The sequence below is a fragment of the Salvelinus namaycush genome, chromosome 4, assembly GCF_016432855.1.
Source record: "Salvelinus namaycush isolate Seneca chromosome 4, SaNama_1.0, whole genome shotgun sequence".
Lineage (NCBI taxonomy): Eukaryota > Metazoa > Chordata > Actinopteri > Salmoniformes > Salmonidae > Salvelinus > Salvelinus namaycush.
The window spans coordinates 44,642,590-44,660,699 of record NC_052310.1 but is presented as its reverse complement, the minus strand read 5'-3'; the positions used below and the strand labels follow the sequence as shown (position 1 = coordinate 44,660,699).

General features: G+C 39.6%; 1 protein-coding gene across 1 annotated transcript in view; it reads right to left on the bottom strand.

The window, feature by feature from the left end:
• The window catches only part of LOC120045886 (protocadherin-15-like), a 282,158-nt gene that overhangs the window by 92,951 nt on the left and 171,097 nt on the right, over positions 1–18,110 (bottom strand). The window contains exon 22 of the mRNA XM_038990815.1: positions 17,938–18,050. Coding sequence (XP_038846743.1) covers positions 17,938–18,050 — 113 coding nt within the window. The remainder of the gene's footprint in view (positions 1–17,937; positions 18,051–18,110) is intronic.

Below are 18,110 nucleotides of genomic sequence, written 5' to 3'. Positions count from 1 at the left end.
ACCATAGTGCCCTCAAAGCTCATCACTAAGCTAAGGACCCTGGGACTAAACACCTCCCTCTGCAACTGGATCCTAGACTGCCGGGCCGCCCCCAGGTGGTAAGGGTAGGTAACAATGGGGTGAAATACTCAACAAATGTTTATTAGATTTAATTTTATTAATCGTTGAACATGTGTCGAAGGAAGTAAAAGAAGTTGAAGTTAAGATTAGCGAACATGAGGTTATAATGAAGGAGAATCTAGGCCCCTATTTTACAGCCATAGACGACACGATCAACCAGTCCATTGGGAAATACAGAGACTTTCTACAAGCAACAAAGATCAAGAAATATCAGCATGACACAGAGGACTACCAGCTTAACCAGGTGTACGCATGGGAAGGCCCAAGGACAGGAGAACGGAGAGGCCTACATAGGGACGCACCACTGATCGGGAGACACAGATAAGCAGCAGCGGGAGGACATGGAAACTTGGACACAGAGGCATCCACCGAGAGCGAATTCCCTACAGACAGTGACTCCAGCTACCATGGCAAACAGCCCATTTTTTTTTAGCCAGGAAGCAACACAAGGCTCCACGAAAGAAAATAAACGATGTAGGAGAGGCAAGCGGTCGAAGAGGAGACCAGGAACACAGATCTCAGTCTTATCTAAGGGCCTCTCTTTAGTACCTACATGTACAGATAAACCATTCGATACGAAAGTAGATCTGTTTAAATTCTTTCGCAAGATTAAACATAAATTATTATGGCTGGGAGCAGTATTGAGTAGCTTGGATGAATAAGGTGACCAGAGGTGCCCAGAGTAAACTGCCTGCTACTCAGTCCCAGTTGCTAATATATGCATATTATTAGTACATTTGGATAGAAAACACTCTGAAGTTTCTAAAACTGCTTGAATGATGTCTGTAAGTATAACATAACTCATATGGCAGGCAAAAACCTGTTAAAAAATCCAACCAGGAAGTGGGAAATCTGAGGTTGGTCGTTTTTCAACTCATTCCCTATTGAAGATAGTGGGATATTGGTCATGCTGCACTTCCGAAGGCTTCCACTAGATGTCAACAGTCTTGAGAACCGTGTTTGATGCTTCTACTGTGAAGGGGGGCCGAATGAGAGTGGATTGAGTAAGGTCTCTCCCAGAGTGCCGCGAGCTGACCATGCGCTTTCATGTGAGAGTTAGCTTGAGTTCCATTGCATTTCTGAAGACAAAGGAATTCTCCGGTTGGAACATTATTGAAGATTTATGTTAAAAACATCGTAAAGATTGATTCTATACTTCGTTTGACATGTTTCTACGGACTGTAACGGAACTTTTTTTGACTTTTTGCCTGCTCCTAGTGAACGCGCTTCATGAGTATGGATTTGTTTACCAAACGCGCTAACAAAAGGAACTATTTGGACATAAATGATGGACATTATCGAACAAAACAAACATTTATTGTGGAACTGGGATTCCTGGGAGTGCATTCTGATGAAGATCATCAAAGGTAAGTGAATATTTATAATGCTATTTCTGACTTCTGTTGACTGCACAATATGGCGGATATCCGTTTGGCTTGATTAGTCGTCTGAGCGCCGTACTCAGATTATTGCATGGTGTGCTTTATCCGTAAAGTTTTTTTGAAATCTGACACAGCGGTTGCATTAACGTCTCTGGGATATGTGGGACGGTAGCGTCCCACCTGGCCAATATCCAGTGGAAATGCAGAGCGCCAAATTCAAATAAATTACTATAAAAATTTAACTTTCATGAAATCACACATTCAATATACCAAATTAAAGCTACACTTGTTGTGAATCCAGCCAACGTGTCAGATTTCAAAAATGCTTTACAGCGAAAGCAAATAATGCTATTATTTAACAATCACAGACCATCATATTTCAACCCTCCCGGCGCGACACAAAATGCAGTAATAAAGATATAATTCATGCCTTACCTTTGACGACCTTCTTCTGTTGGCACTCCAATATGTCCCATAAACATCACAAATGGTCCTTTTGTTCGATTAATTTCGTCGATATATATCCAAAATGTCAATTTATTTGGCGAGATTTTTGGATATAAATATGATCTTTACAGAACAAAACATACATGTATTGTGTAACATGAAGTCCTATGAGGTTCATCTGATGAAGAACATCAAAGGTTAGTGATTGATTTTATCTATATTTCTGCTTTTTGTGACTCCTCTCTTTGGCTGGAAAAATGGCTGTGTTTTTCTGTGACTTGGCTAATTGCCTTTTGCTCAGGACCTGAACAGTGGGTTAAGTGCCTTAATCACGTGCAGAACAACATATTTTTTACCTTGGCAGCTCGGGGATTTGAACTAGCAACCTTTCAGTTACTGACCCGTCACACTAACCTCTAGGCTACCTGCCACCCCATTCTGCACTGAATGCCAGACTGTCCCATCTCAAAGTAAGTGTCCAGTGGAAGTCTCACTTTTAAAAGTTCCTATTTTGTTAGCTCATACCCAAATCATGTTGTTGAGTCCTATACTTATATTTGTGGCCAAAGCAGACATTTGAGAAAAAACACTTAAAAAATCCCACCTCAAACTTGTATCTCAAACAGACATGGTTGCTATTTCCTCATAGAGGATGATGTCATCATTCTGAGAAGGATGAACAGGCCAATCAGCAGTCTACTCGCATTAATATTTTTAATGACCAGTATACGCTCACACCAAAGCTACTTTTTAACATACTGTACTTATTACATTTTTTTTAAATTAGAAGGAAAACTATTTAACTTATATTGTAATTAATTTTAAGTCACACTTCATAGAAATCTGGAAACACTGGGCAGTTACCTAAAGTATGTTGTCGCACACAACACCACGTCACATCACAGATATTTCACTGGATAATTTAACACATATGGGGAGGCCTCTGTCAAATGTAGGGATACTTTGACTAGCTGTGCTATAGGACAGACAGGGCTTTTTGTCCTAACCTGCCTGCGGTGCCTTGTAGACAGACAGGTTCCGTCCTCTGTGGCTGATGACATAATTATCTACCATGCACGCATTTACACACACACACGGATAATATTCAAAGCTATTATAGTTGGCTAGCGCCAGAGTCTAAATGCTAAGTACAGAAACATACAAAGGTTTTTCTAAAGGTTTGTCTGTGGTAACATTGAACTTCTGTGTACAGCGTGATATGAGCGACCTCTGCTACTTAGCACCTGTATATGACTGACGTGATGCCTGTCTGCTTTGCAGGGAGAGGTAAATGTCAGACATAACTATGCTGAGTTCAAGGGTCAGGACAGCCCTTCAAGTCTCCAGGTACAAATAAATTCATACATTATGTATGGACATGGATTATCCTTTACTGTGAATGTGTGTGTAGCCTACTATGTGTGTTTTTGTTTGCAGTGGTGTAAAGTACTACTTAAGTAGTTTTTTGGGGTATCTGTACTTTTCTTTACTATTTATATTTTTGAGAACTTTTACTTTTCCTTCACTACATTCCTAAAGAAAATATTGTAATTTTTACTACATACATTTTCCCTGAAAACCAAAAGTACTCGTTACATTTTGAATGCTTAGCAGAAGAGGAAAATAGTCAAATTTTCGAACTTATCAAGAGAACACGTGGTCATCCCTACTGCCTCTGGCCTGGCTGACTAATTAAACACAAATGCATCTTTTGTAAATAATCTCTGAGTGTTGGAGTGTGAACTTGGCTATTCGTAAATTTTAAAAACAAGAAAATGGTGCCGTCTGCTTTGCTTAATAAAAGGAATTAAGTGATTTATACTGTTAGGTTCTAATTCTCAGAGTAAAACACGCAACGGACACTATGACAGCTTAACCAAGTTTAATTCTTCCCAGAGGATCAATACAGCTGCATTAGACAAAAACTTTTTCACACAAGCATATATACTCCAATTTAGATGCACTCCTCCTTCTCTCCAACCCTTACATATTTTATGGTTCGACAGTAAGACAAAGTGATGAGGTAATAAACTGTTCCTTCTCCCTTGAGGTGATCTGACTTGACCTCAACCCCCTTGATGCCTAATCCAAAGCTCTCCACCCATATCACCTATAGCAATCCTGTGACTGCCTTCCCCTCTACTCAGTACATTCCAAAGCCATCTGGCTCCTACAGATAACCATTAACTTCTGATGTAAAACCAGTTTCTATCACTCGTCATATAATATAGTATTACTCCTGATGAATCATGTCTCTAGTATAACAATGTTCCAAGATTTAACCATAAACTATCAATACGTTTACGTTTACTTTTGATACTTAAGTATATTTTAGCAATTACATTTAATTTTGGTACTTAAGTATATTTAAAACCAAATACTTTTAGACTTTTACTCAAGTAGTATTTTACTGGCAGACTTTCACTTTTACTTGAGTAACTTTCTATTAAGGTATCTATACTTTTACTCAAGTATGACAATTGAGTACTTTTTCCACAACTGTGTGTGTGTGTGTGTGTGTGTGTGTGTGTGTGTGTGTGTGTGTGTGTGTGTGTGTGTGTGTGTGTGTGTGTGTGTAGCCTGTTGTGTATGTGTGTGTGTTTGTGCATGTGTAGCCTTCTGTGTATACCCACACATGTGTACTGCATATGTCTGTTTCAGAAAGAAAATTAGTGTTTGGAGGCTGGAGTATAAGACAGAGATTGAGTAAGGACAGAGATTGAGTAAGCTTTTATGTGTGTGGGCGAGCACATTACAGTATGCATATCAAATCCAGAGACATCAGTCTTATGCAGGGATCAAACTAATTATCTGTATGTTCTTGAACTGATATGCAATACTGATGCAGATCATCTCTCTAAGCAGTGTAAACAAATCAACTGAACATTTTTCTTTGGTAATTCCTTTTACATTTTGAGCAACAGTTATTAAGGCCTTCCAAAAGATAACATTTCTATTCATAGGTAATTTATAACTCTTCATTGAGTTGCTAAATGTCTAGACGAGCTAAAGTATGATAGTGGTACAGGCCCCTAGACAGTCCTTTATTTCAGGCAAAGGCCATTAGCAGCACCATGGAAAGTACTGAATCACTTATCACATTGTGGCAACGGAACCACAGAAAATATACAACAGCTACAGTATGGTCTATAAGCATAACAGGACCGAGACTTTCTGTGTTACTGGGTTGAGATATCGCCGAAATGATCTCTTAAGCCTTGTTCAAGTGTAGGAAGACAGATTATTGAGCAGGAATACTGTACTATCAAGGAAACACTTTCTCAAGGGTATTAATACAAAATCAGCTGTACTTTATCTCTAAATGTCACAATAGCAAAGCCTGTTTGTATAGTCACATTTGAACAGCGAGTTGCTGCTGCATTTGTGAAGTAGCAAACAAATGTTTCCATCCTAACTGTTGACACAGTGCTGCTAATTCTCTCATTACCAGTGCAGCTGGCAGAGCTGGTTGATTGACAATGTGTTTTCCTGTAGTAATACTGGATACAGACATCACTAGCTGTCTTGGTTTGCTATGCTAACAGCGTTTCTAAGAGGCTGGCTCAATAATATGCTGTGGTGGGGTGCTGTTCAGTGGCCGGCTGGGCTGCATGTTAATATCACAGGAGATAGTCGGTGTCATCAACTGAAGAGAAAGATAGGTCTGCAATCTTAAAAGTCCCTCTTAGAACAGCCGCATCAAAGAAGGAACAACGGATCTCTTACCCCTATCCCTAACCCTTGATAGAACAAATAGAACAAAAGAACAAACCACCCATGGTCTTGCTCATGTGAGGTTGCTGATAACAGACAATGCCCATTCTAGCATGCCCATCTAGTGACAAGTATCTTAAAACTGAGCAAAGGACTGAACTAACTAAAAAACAAATCATAGGCTATGGGCGTGGGTTGGCCTCAAAGAGCTTATGCATTTGGCTCAAGTTTGGAATGGGGCTATTATAAGCACGTAGACTTAGACAACATTATCCTCTTGCTTAGAACAAGTGTGTTCCAATGAACGTTTTTGTAATTTGCTCAAAGTACATCGTGTCTGGAATATACTGTCAAAACAAAATTACCATATTAATAAGTTGCTTCGAGCACTGTGCGTGGAAACAAACGTGTGTAATTAAGCAAGGTTTCACAATGGTTTCAGCTTGATGTAAGGGTAATACATGATTAATGCATTTTTAATAAGCTATAACACTGCAACTGCATCCGCTTAGGCGAGAGAGAAAAGGGAAGTAGAAAGGTATAAAGGAGAAAATGAGTCAGGCATGAGAGAGAAAAGGAAGAGCCAAGAAGGTGGAGGAAACAAGATGAAAGAGTGAACTGAGAGAAACACACCTGAGAGAGAGAAAGAGAGAACAGCTAATAGAAAAGCTGTGATCAGCAAAATGACAAAGTGAGGAATGGCAAGACTTGGTGTTCTGTGATTTAAAGGATACATTCCCAGCTCACAGCTCTCAACCCTCAGCTCCCAGCTCAGGGTAAATGCTGGGGGAAGATAAGCAGCAGGCCTAAGGGAAAGATGCTTATGCTGAAGGTCTGCTACAATGGGCCAGTAAAGTAAAGTAGCCTCCCTCTGTATTGTACAGTATGGATTCACAGGATTGCCAGGGCTTAGAAAAAAGCTTACCCCTCCTCTCCTGCAGTCAGACAAAATAAATACTCATTGCAGTCCCTGGTGCCCAGTGCTAAAGACTTCCCACAGTGATGTGTTTGTGAGTTCCATCTAAAAAAAAAAAGCCATTCATTGTGATAAGTGAACGTTTCGAACAGGTTGAAAATTGTTCTTGAAATAGGCCCTAGTATATATTAGCCTATTAGTTGGTTTACTTGTATCTAAATGGTATATACAGCGCATTCAGAAAGTATTCAGACCCCTTCACTGAAATACACCATTTACATAAATATTCAGACACTTTGCTATGAGACTCGGAAATGAGCTCAGGTCTACTGTATTGCCTTAGCTTCTGTCATTGAAATTCTGAAAACATATATATTTTTTGTAATACTGCATCTAGCGTCAATTACCGAAGCCTTACATCACCATGCTTCACCATAGGGATAGTATTGGCCAGGTGATGAGCGGTGCCTGGTTTCCTCCAGACGTGACACTCCGCATTCTGGCCAAAGTTTTCAATCTTGGTTTCATCAGACCAGAGAATCTTGTTTCTCATGGTCTGAAAGTCCTTTAGGCGCCTTTTGGCAAATTCCCAGCAGGCTGTCATGTGCCTTTTATTGAGGAGTGGCTTCCGTCTGGCCACTACCATAAGGCCTGATTGGTGGAGTGCTGCAGAGATGGTTGTCCTTCTGGAAGGTTCTCCCATCTTCATAGAGGTACTCTGGAGCTCTGTCAGAGTGACCATTGGGTTCTTGGTCACCTCCCTGACCAAGGCCCTTCTCCAACAATTGCTCAGTTTGGCCGGGCGGACAGCTCTAGGAAGAGTCTTGGTGGTTCCAAACTTCTTCCATTTAAAAATGATGGCGGCCACAGTGTTCTTGGGGACCTTCAATGCTGCAGAACTGTTTTGGTACCATTCCCCAGATCTGTGCCTCGACACAATCCTGTCTCGGAGCTCTACGCACAATTCCTTCGACCTCATGGCTTGGTGTTTGCTCTGACATGGACTGTCAACTGTGGAACCTTATATTGGCAGGTGTGTGCCTTTCCAAATCATGTCCTATCAATTTAATTTACCACAGGTGGACTTCAATCAAGTTGTAGAAACATCTCAAGGACAATCAATAGAAACAGGATGCACCTGAGCTCAATATCGAGTCTCATAGCCAAGGGTCTGAATGCTTATGTAAATAAGGTATTTCTGTTTTTTATTTGTAATACATTTGCAAACATTAAAAAAAAAATGTTTTCGCTATGCCGTTATGGTGTATTGTGTGTAGATTGATGAGGACCATTTTTTATTTAATCCATTTTAGAATTAGGCTGTAACATAACGAAATGTGGAAAAGGGGAAGGGGTCTGAACACTTTCTGAATGCACTGTACACCCCTCAATATACAGTCTGCATGCGAGGAAAAGAGAGCTTCAAAATATGATATTTTACAAACTGCTCTGAACAACCCTTGTCTTCACACATTTTGGAACATCTTCTCACATTGTGCACAATATCCCAGCTGAGACACAAGCATCAGCAAACATAATTACACAATAATAACTGCTTTAAATAATAGATAGTCAACTCAGGGCCCAAAAAAATGTAATTGAAGCTGGCAGATAAATTATTCATCTTAACTGAGGATGGGTATAAATGGTTTAAAATATTTACCAAGGCCTGGTGAGGGAGAATGTGACCTGAAGGGTATACTACGATGCAAGCTAGATCTACTCAGGGTTTTCTAAAGCTAGCCAGCTTCAGTTAGCTTCACATTCCAGCTCAGGCTTCATCCGTAATAGACGGTGGATAGTGCTTGTCTGTCTGCTGCTAACTCTAACAGGCTTGTAACTGAGCATGCATTTCGCACGTGGCTAACTGTTCATTGAGACAATGCTGAAACATCAATCAATGGGCGAGTCAGTGTCACATTTACATGTTTATGTAAATGGTGTGAAATAGGCTCATAGAAGTGGCGTATTCATTTTATAACTTATCGTTAATGCCCTCTTTGGTGTGCTTTGTTATTCAGTTTATTAAATGTGTAATGTGATAGGTATTTTAACATTGTCATTTTTTTACAAACAAAAAAATACATTTGATTTATCAGATATTTAATCTGTCTTCTTCCTCAAATTGCGGGGATGATGACAATATTTGCGAGGGAGGGAATCTGATTTCATTAGTACTCAACTCGCGGCTGGGACAACTCAGTTAGCCCTGAGTTAGCATGCCCTGGAGCCGGTTATTGCGAGTTGAATTCAGAGTTGACCAATGTTACCTCGCTAACTCTTCAAACCTGATTCGTAGTGTTATGGTGTTTTTGTGTATCTGCTCAACAAACCTATCCATCAGCTTGGCACTCATAGATACCAGTTATTGGAGTAAATAACCTACTGTAAGGTGTATATGGTCATATTCAAGTGTGTGCAGTGCCAGCCCTGGCCATAAGCGACATAAGCGGTCACAGTTATATGTCTGTCATATTGAGGTATCTAGCTATAAGTTAAACCTGATCAATCAAATAGTGTCCCCCTGCCAAAAAGTGTCCCCCACTGCGTCACAATGGGATTCGATGAGCTCTAGCTTCTATTGCTAGGGCTGTTGCTAGAACTTGCAAAATTCTGACCGGATTACGTAAGGAAACAAAGTGTCTGTTGCTATGCTGGTTGCTTGGCTCTATTTTACCTCGTAAAAAGGAAGGAGGACACGGGCAGGTCTAGCTCTATTTCACCTCATAAGTGCTCACTCAGTCCGCACAAAATTATTACCTCAGAATTGCTCTCCAAGGACAACCTGCTGACTACCTGCTGCTTCAGAGAACTGAAAAGACTGGAAAGAGAACACACTTTCTTTACCATTTATTTGTCTTTGTATAAGAAAATATTGTTAAATATGAAGAAATAATTTAAGCTCTTTTTGGACTGACATTGCTAGCTACTGTACTTATTTACCTCAGCCTGCCTATTCAGCTAGCCAGCTACAGTAGCTGGCTAGCCAGACAGTTTTATTTAGCTAACTTTAGCTAGCTATTGTAACTGTTATTGTAGCTTTGTGTTTGTATGTAGCTTGCACTTCAATGGTATCCCTGAAGGAGATTTTATTTTATCTTTCCAACCAGGCGAAGTACTATGAAGGAACCACTGATCTTGACAAGAGGCGCAACATTCAGAGAAATTCAGGGTAACGTTAAGCAGTTATCTTCTATTAGATAACTGGATGGATTTAGCTATGTACAACCATTTTTAATCTAGCTAACGTATGCTAACCCCATTCCGTACAAATGTGCGCAACCGCGACATTCAAACAAGGCTGCAAAGAACACTAATGGGACTGTAGCAACTGTGTTGACATCAAAATCAGGGGGGGGGGAACTACGTTTCTATTCAAGCTTTGATTGACATGGTAATGGATTTATAGTATTGGGAAAAAGTTGAAAAAACGGACCCCTCCGACGCTGTACGTTACATCGTGACGTGTCATGGAGTAACGTACAGCACGCATAAAGCAACTAATTCTGAGTTACAGCCTCTCTCCACCAGGTGTAGCACTTCTCTCACCGTTTAAAAACAAGAAAGGGACAGGGAGAGGGTAAGGGGGGAAACCTAGTCATTTTTTGTGTCATCACTGCAAGCTATCATGACTCTCAAAAGCCGCTGTTTACTTCTGAAGATCACTTTAGCACCGCCCTAAAAACCCGATTCAAATTCGAAACAAACCTTCAAATAGGTATGTAATGACACATTATATAAACTATTATAGTGTTTTATTTACATTTGAGGCGATAAGGTGATAAGTTGGACAGATCAAGTGAAAAAAAAATGTTTCCCCACACGACATCTCTCCTTCCCATTATCACGCAATAGGTTTAGCTTCCCACCCGCCATTTTTAAAAAGACCCGACAAAGCTCATTGCCTTCTTGAATCATGCAGAGATGGGCATCATGAAGGGATCGTCATTGATTTTGTTGAAAAGAGGAGAAATGTTGCTTTACAATGGTATTGATATTACAATTGATCTGGAAGTCTTACGTTTTTTGGGCGCTAAAATAAGATTAATTGTACGGACCAGCGCGATGTACAAAAGTGAGTTAGTTTATGTTAGTTGGTCATCTACATGTTGCTAGCTATACATATAGTTCAGTGGATGCTGCTGATGAGAGGATGGCTCATAATAATGTCAGGAATGGAGTAAATGGAATGGTATCAAGCAAGTGGTTTCCATGTGGTTGATACCATTCCATTGACTCCATTTCAGCCAATATTATGTGCTGTCCTCCCCTCAGTAGCCTCCACTGATTGTCTAGCTGCATCCCCAGTAGTTTGTTTTCTGCCACTTCCTCAATTTGTACTTCCCCATACTAAATTGTATCCCATCCTGTGCTGGCATTTTCCTGGTGGAACAGACCAACATAACTTTGGTTTTCTTGGTGTTTAAATTAAGTTGGTTCCGGCAAACCCACTCCCTGATATTTTCCAACTTTTTCTACTTGTAGAGCTTGCTGTTGAACCGATTGTCTTGCTGTATAAATTGTATTATCATCTGCAAATATAGTAGCTTGAGTTTCAGATAAGGCATAAGGAAGGTCATTGGTACATATTAAGTAAAGAAGTGTCCCAAGGCAGCTGCCCTACGGTTTTCCACAGATTAAAGCATGAGGGGAAGAAAATGAATCACTGAAATACTGTAGGTGGACTGTTTCATGTCAGTTAGATATGACAGTACTCAATTCAGTGTTACCTCCTTAAAACCATAATGAAATAATTTTGTCAAAATTATTTCATGATCCAATAAATCAAATGCTGCACTAAAATCAAAAAATAGTACACCTACAAACCTCCCATTATCCATAGCATTGAGCCAATGGTCAGTCATATACAGTTGAAGTTGGAGGTTTACGTACAGTACACTTAGGTTGGAGTCATTAAAACTAGTTTTTCAACCACTCCACAAATGTATTGTTAACAAACTATAGTTTTGGCAAGTCGGTTAAGGACATCTACTTTGTGCAAGACACAAGTAATTTTTCCAACAATTGTTAACAGACAGATTATTTCACTTATAAATCACTGTATCACAATTCCAGTGGGGCAGAAGTTTACATACACTAAGTTGACTGTGCCTTTCAACAGCTTGGAAAATTCCAGAAAATGATGTCATGGCTTTAGAAGCTTCTGATTGGCTAATTTACATAATTCAAGTCAATTGGAGGTGTGCCTGTGGATGTATTTCAAGTCCTACCTTCAAATGCAGTGCCTCTTTGCTTGACATCATGGGAAAATCAAAAGAAATCAGCCAAGACCTCAGAAAAAAAATTGTAGACCTCCACAAGTCTGGTTCATCCTTGGGAGCAATTTCCAAATGCCTGAAGGTACCACTTTCATCTGTACAAACAATAATACGCAAGTATAAACACCATGGGACCATGCAGCCGTCAGGAAGGTGACGCGTTCTGTCTCCTAGAGATGAACGTACTTTGGTCAAAAAGTGCTAATCAATCCCAGAACAACAGCAAAGGACCTTGAGAAGATTCTGGAGGAAACAGGTACAAAAGTATCTATATCAACAGTAAAACGAGTCCTATATCGACATAACCTGAAAGGCCGCTCAGCAAGGAAGAAGCCACTGCTCCAAAACCGCCATAAAAAAAGCCACACTACTGTTTGAAACTGCACATGGGGACAAAAATCGCACTTTTTTGGAGAAATGTCCTCTGGTCTGATGAAACAAAAAATAACTGTTTGGCCATAATGACCCTTATTATGTTTGGAGTAAAAAGGGGGAGACTTGCAAGCCGAAGAACACCATCCCAAACTTGAAGCACGGGGGTGGCAGCATCATGTTGTGGGGGTGCTTTGCTGACTCAGACCTGACTCAGTTACACCAGCTCTGTCAGGAGGAATGGGACAAAATTCACCCAACTTATTGTGGGAAGCTTGTGGGAGGCTAACTGAAACGTTTGACCCAAGTTAAACAACTTAAAGGCAATGCTACCAAATATTAATTGAGTGTATGTAAACTTCTGACCCACTGGGAATGTGATGAAAGAATTAAAAACTGAAATCAATAATTCTCTCTACTATTACTCTAACATTTCACATTCTTAAAATAGAGTGGTGATCCTAACTGGCAGGGCATTTTTACTATGATTAAATGTCAGGAATTGTGAAAAACTGAGTTTAAATGTATTTGGCTAAGGTGTATGTAAACTTCTGACTTCAACTGTATACAATACAATTGTATATACAATTATTGCATATACTGTAGTCTTTCAAATGTGTGATTTACTTAGTGTTGTTGTTTGTCTATTGCCATTTTCGTATAACATACTTTCAGATAACTGAAACCCCACCTGATGTGGTGGAAGTTGTCGAGCCAGATCAGAGCGCCTTCGAAGACTACCTTCAGGCACAGACTGAGAAGGATGTGGAGGGTTTTGACCAGGTAAAAATGATTGTAAATTAATTTTCTGGTCCTCCAACGGATATGTAAGAAATGTATTTGTGATATGAAATATAATTGCATTTATTCCTGTTATCAATCAAGGTGAGACTGAACATTGACAAGGCGCAGAAGAAACAGAAGGAGAGCTACCGGAGCAGAATTAAGAAGGGGACCAAGTGCTACGACATCCGAGTGAATTACTTGGTTTGAAAGGAAGGCTAAACCTGGGAAACCTCGCTGCTCTTTCGCTCCTAGCTGGGGTCACCATCTGTTAAGGTGAATATAAAAAATCTCAGATAATAAATATTTGCTTTTGCACACAAAATTTCCTGAGGCTAGTTGTAGTATCCCTAACACTGATATTTTTCTCTTTGTCTTCCCAGGGTTACCTCGGTGGCCAACAATCTTCTCCAGTTGGAGCAGTTGGACGGTCGACCACTGAAAGCACTGGCACCCTAAACTTCGGTGAAGCCCAATAGACAAAGTATGTTAAGCTTTGGTTGACATTTGAGAAAGCAAGAAATGGTAGTTATGCTGAGCTTATAAAAATGTACCTCTTCAATTTACCTCCCCAAATGAATTTCGGGCCATCAACTGTCCGAGCCCCCCAGGAGGTATCCCATCCACCAGAACCAGTGAGTTCGGATCAGTCTGATTCTATGTACCCTGAGTCGGAGGGGGACCAGCTTGAGGTAGGCTATACCTTCCAAAAGTTTTGAAAAGTACATATCTCCCATTTATAACACTGCACTAATCCATCATTTTCTCACAATAAGTGTAACCTGTGTGTTTGCTTGTTTACGTCTCTGTCTCCTACCCTGTTCCCTTTAACTCTGTTCCTTTTCTGCCCAACACCCAGACGTGGATCCACCTGATGTCTTTCATTACCAACCACCCTCCAACTTTGCATTACATCATCTAAAGCTACTGTTATTGTCATGCTATTATCTGCTGAGAAAGTTTTCTTGCTCTATCATACTGGGCACATAATATGTGAGATACACAGATTAAGTAAAAACACTAGCATTGCAAAAACTCAGAACAAAGAGAGCAGCAGTGCCTGGACTTTGTAGTCTCCCTCTTCAAGTCACCCATCTGAGACTGGCTGCAAGTGACAGGTGACAGGCAGAACCTCCCAACCACACAGCAATCGCCTCCTCAATATTCCACACACCAGAATTCAGTATGTTAGTTTATTATTGCCATATGAGTGTTTAACAAATATGTGAAAATAAATTAAGGACACAACTGTACCTAAAAATATAAAAGTTTATGTATTAAAATGTGTAATATTGCCAGGTTGGTTTTCTCAGCTGTTTCACAAGTTTTTCATTATTGTAAGTTGTAAGGTATCCTTTGAAAGTATTTATTTGTTCCACATTATTCATTGTTGTATCCTAGGACCTACAATAGATACATATATATTCATCCACAAGGGTGTACTAATGAACTATGCGAGATATAAAAAAATGAATAATGATAGAGCACTACTGACATTATATTATTTCAGTGTAGATAAGGGAAGGACAGGTTAAAATATAAACATGACAGCCAGACAAGCCAGTGTAAGAATCAAATATATTTGCATATGGAGTGGAAATTAGCTGACTTCGTGATCTGTAAGGTAAGTCATTTTAATGTGTCAAGCAGAATACATTTTTTTTTGCCATTTCTGAAACCTAGCAACGTTTAAGACATGGATCTTATGTTAATGTTAACAAGGTACCCAAAAGTAGTTTGAAGTAATGTTTTCATTTTATTAGCTTAACAAAACTTATTTAAACAGCGAAATTGTCGCAGAAATCAGCCTTGTTTGCATAGCGATGATGAAAATAACATAATTTAGGCTGTACTTTTTTCCAAAATTCTAATCATTAGGTCTTCACACCGTTGATATAGCAACGGACACTAATAGTTTAGCGAATCCCATTGTGACGCAGAGGGGGACACTTTTTGGACGGGGGACATTATTCGGCATGACAGGCCCCAAAACCCCTAGCGGAACTCAGTCCGCTAGGGGAAATAGAATAGTAGAATAGAATAGTAGAATAGAATAGTAGAAATAGAATAGAATAGAATAGTAGAAATAGAACAGTAGAATAGAATATTGCAATTTAGAAATTTGGTAGCGCATCCACAGTTTTTCTCTTGTAATGTCAGTCACTAACACTGATTAAACTAGCCCATGTCTGCAAAAAAACAACAACATTGGTACGTTATCTAAACCTTGTAGTAACCATGGCCAAATTACTGACCAGGTACGCAGGACCAAGCACACAGGGCATGTGCCCAGGTCCCCTGACAACGGCTTCTGCATGTTTCTCTGTTACTCCATAAGAAAAACGAGATTTCTGTCTTGGGGGTGTGGTTAGATGAGGTAGTTACTAATGTTTGTCCCCCAAGAGACACCATAGAAACTTCCTTAAAATAGTCAGAATGAATCTAAGATAACTCAAGAAATCTATAATTGATTTTGACATTTTTCCTGAGGTGTTTGGTGCAGTATTTCTCAAGTAAAAACATATGTGACTTGTTGTCTTATGTTAACTTCTTGTCAATATGGGGGTGCTGTTTCACCATTGGAAAAAATAGTGCCCAAATTAAACTGCCTCGTACTCAATTCTTGCTCGTACAATATGCATATTATTATTACTATTGGATAGAAAACACTCTCTAGTTTCTAAAACCGTTTGAATTATGTCTGTGAGTGAAACAGAACTGGACTTAGAGCAATTTTCCTATGAGGATTTGAAAATGCTGAAATCTGCTCACTGTTCCCAGAACAGTTTATTAATTTGCCTGTCCTCTATTGGTTGAGATGCACTGCATACGCCTTCCCCTGGGTGTCAGCGAATAGAGGGACTTGAAATGGAGTCTCTAGGCAGATCTGAAAGTTTATAAATTGCTTGGAAACGAGGTGTCCCCTCTTTTGACTCTTCGCTCTGACGCAGGGAGGATCTTGGCATGTCGTGTTAGAAGCTCCTGTTTTAGCTCTTAGATATATCCGGCTCTGTTTTTATTCGATATAGGTGTTAAAGACATCATAATGTTGTTAATTTAAACCGATTTATAGCAGTTTATATCAGTTTATTGCGATTTTCCTGGATTTCTTTGTCATACGCTTTCACGAGTTGGACACTTCTCCAGTGGGTGGCTAACGTTAGCGGCTATTTCGACAGGACAAGAGGACATCTTTCAACCAAAAGACGATTGTTCTGGAGAAAGGACACCTTGCCCAAGATTCTGATGGAAGCTCAGCAAATAGTAAGCAGTCTTTATGCTGTTAATTCGTACTTATGTTGACAAATGTCAAATAATAATTCCGCCATGAATTATGGTGAGGTCTCGCTTTAGCGCACGCTGTATGCTTGAAGTAACGTTAATTTTAAAAATGTAACCCAGCGATTGCATTAAGAACTAATTTGTCTTTCAATTGCTGTCCAACCTGTATTTTTTTAGTCAAGTTTATGAATAGTTTTCGATTAGAATAAGTGCCTCTCCAAGATGGCGCCGGACAGATTGCTTGAGGTTTTGGACACTATTCTCATTGTATAAGCACGATTTGTGCCGCTAAATATGCACATTTTCGAACAAACTCTATATGCATTGTGTAATATGATGTTATAGGACTGTCATCTGAAGAATTCTGAGAAGGTTAGTGAAAAAATTTATATATTTTGGTGGTTTATACGTTATCGCTATTTTTGCCTTGAATCAATGCTGTTGTGATGTTTGCTATTGTGGTAAGCTAATATAACGCTATATTGTGTTTTCGCTGTAAAACACTTAGAAAATCTGAAATATTGGCTGGATTCACAAGATCTGTGTCTTTCATCTGCTGTACGCTGTGTATTTTTAAGAAATGTTTTATGATGAGTAATTAGCTAATACACGATGGTCTCTGTAGTTATTCTAGTCGCTTTGGTGAGAGTTGTGATGGTGGCTGCAATGGTAAACTCTGATTTATACCTGAAATATGCACATTTTTCTAACAAAACATATGCTATACAATAAATATGTTATCAGACTGTCATCTGATGAGTTTGTTTCTTGGTTAGTGGCTATTTATATCTTTATTTGGTCGAATTTGTGATAGCTACTGATGGAGTAAAAAAATGGTGGAGTAAAGAAGTGGTGTCTTTTGCTAACGTGGTTAGCTAATAGATTTACATATTGTGTCTTCCCTGTAAAACATTTTAAAAATCAGAAATGATGGCTTGATTCACAAGATGTGTATCTTTCATTTGATGTCTTGGACTTGTGATTTCATGAACATTTTATTATATGATATCCCTGTGGCTTTAGGCTAGGCTATGCTAGTCAGCTTTTTTGATGGGGGTGCTCCCGGATCCGGGTTTGTGAGGCGTTAGAGGTTAACAAAGTCAGATCCACTGCATTGATGGGCAGGTCTGTCTCACTGTCTTGTGTGTTCTGTGGTAGGATCGCATGAAGCGCAATCACTCCAGCTTTGTATTCTGTGTTAGTAGGCAAGTCAGCATTGTCGAAATCAAAACCCAACCCTCAAGTAAGTCATGACGAACTCACTTACAAAACTCTGTTTTGGACGAGACTGACAAAATCATTCTATTTACACTTTGTTGTGAAATTTGACAATAGAATGTTTCTGACTAATATCGACACCACATAGGAGGTTTTCTATCAGAGAAGTTGTTTATTGGCTTCTGTTGTGCTTCAAAACTGCAAAATGTTCTGTCCGCCCCATGGCACAATGTGTAGAATTGCATGAAATGTTTTTTTTTTTAACTGCAACATTTTCTCTACGTCCCATAGCAAAATGCGTAGATTTGGAGGAAATTCACTTTAAAACCTTTTTTCTTTCCGCCACCAAGAGGGGGACCACAAAAATGTTTTAGTGTTAGTGTGTGTGGGTGTGCATGCATGCGTGTGTATGTGTTTGTGTTACCTGTACTCCTCCTCAGTGAAGATGGGGATCCTGGAGGGCTGGAGGACAGTGATCTCCACCAGGGTCCGGTTCTCCTTCACTAGCTCTCCATCGTCAAAGGCTATCACCACCAACTGAGGACACACACACATAAGCACATGCATTACTAATTCGCCATTTATTCTGCACGTATG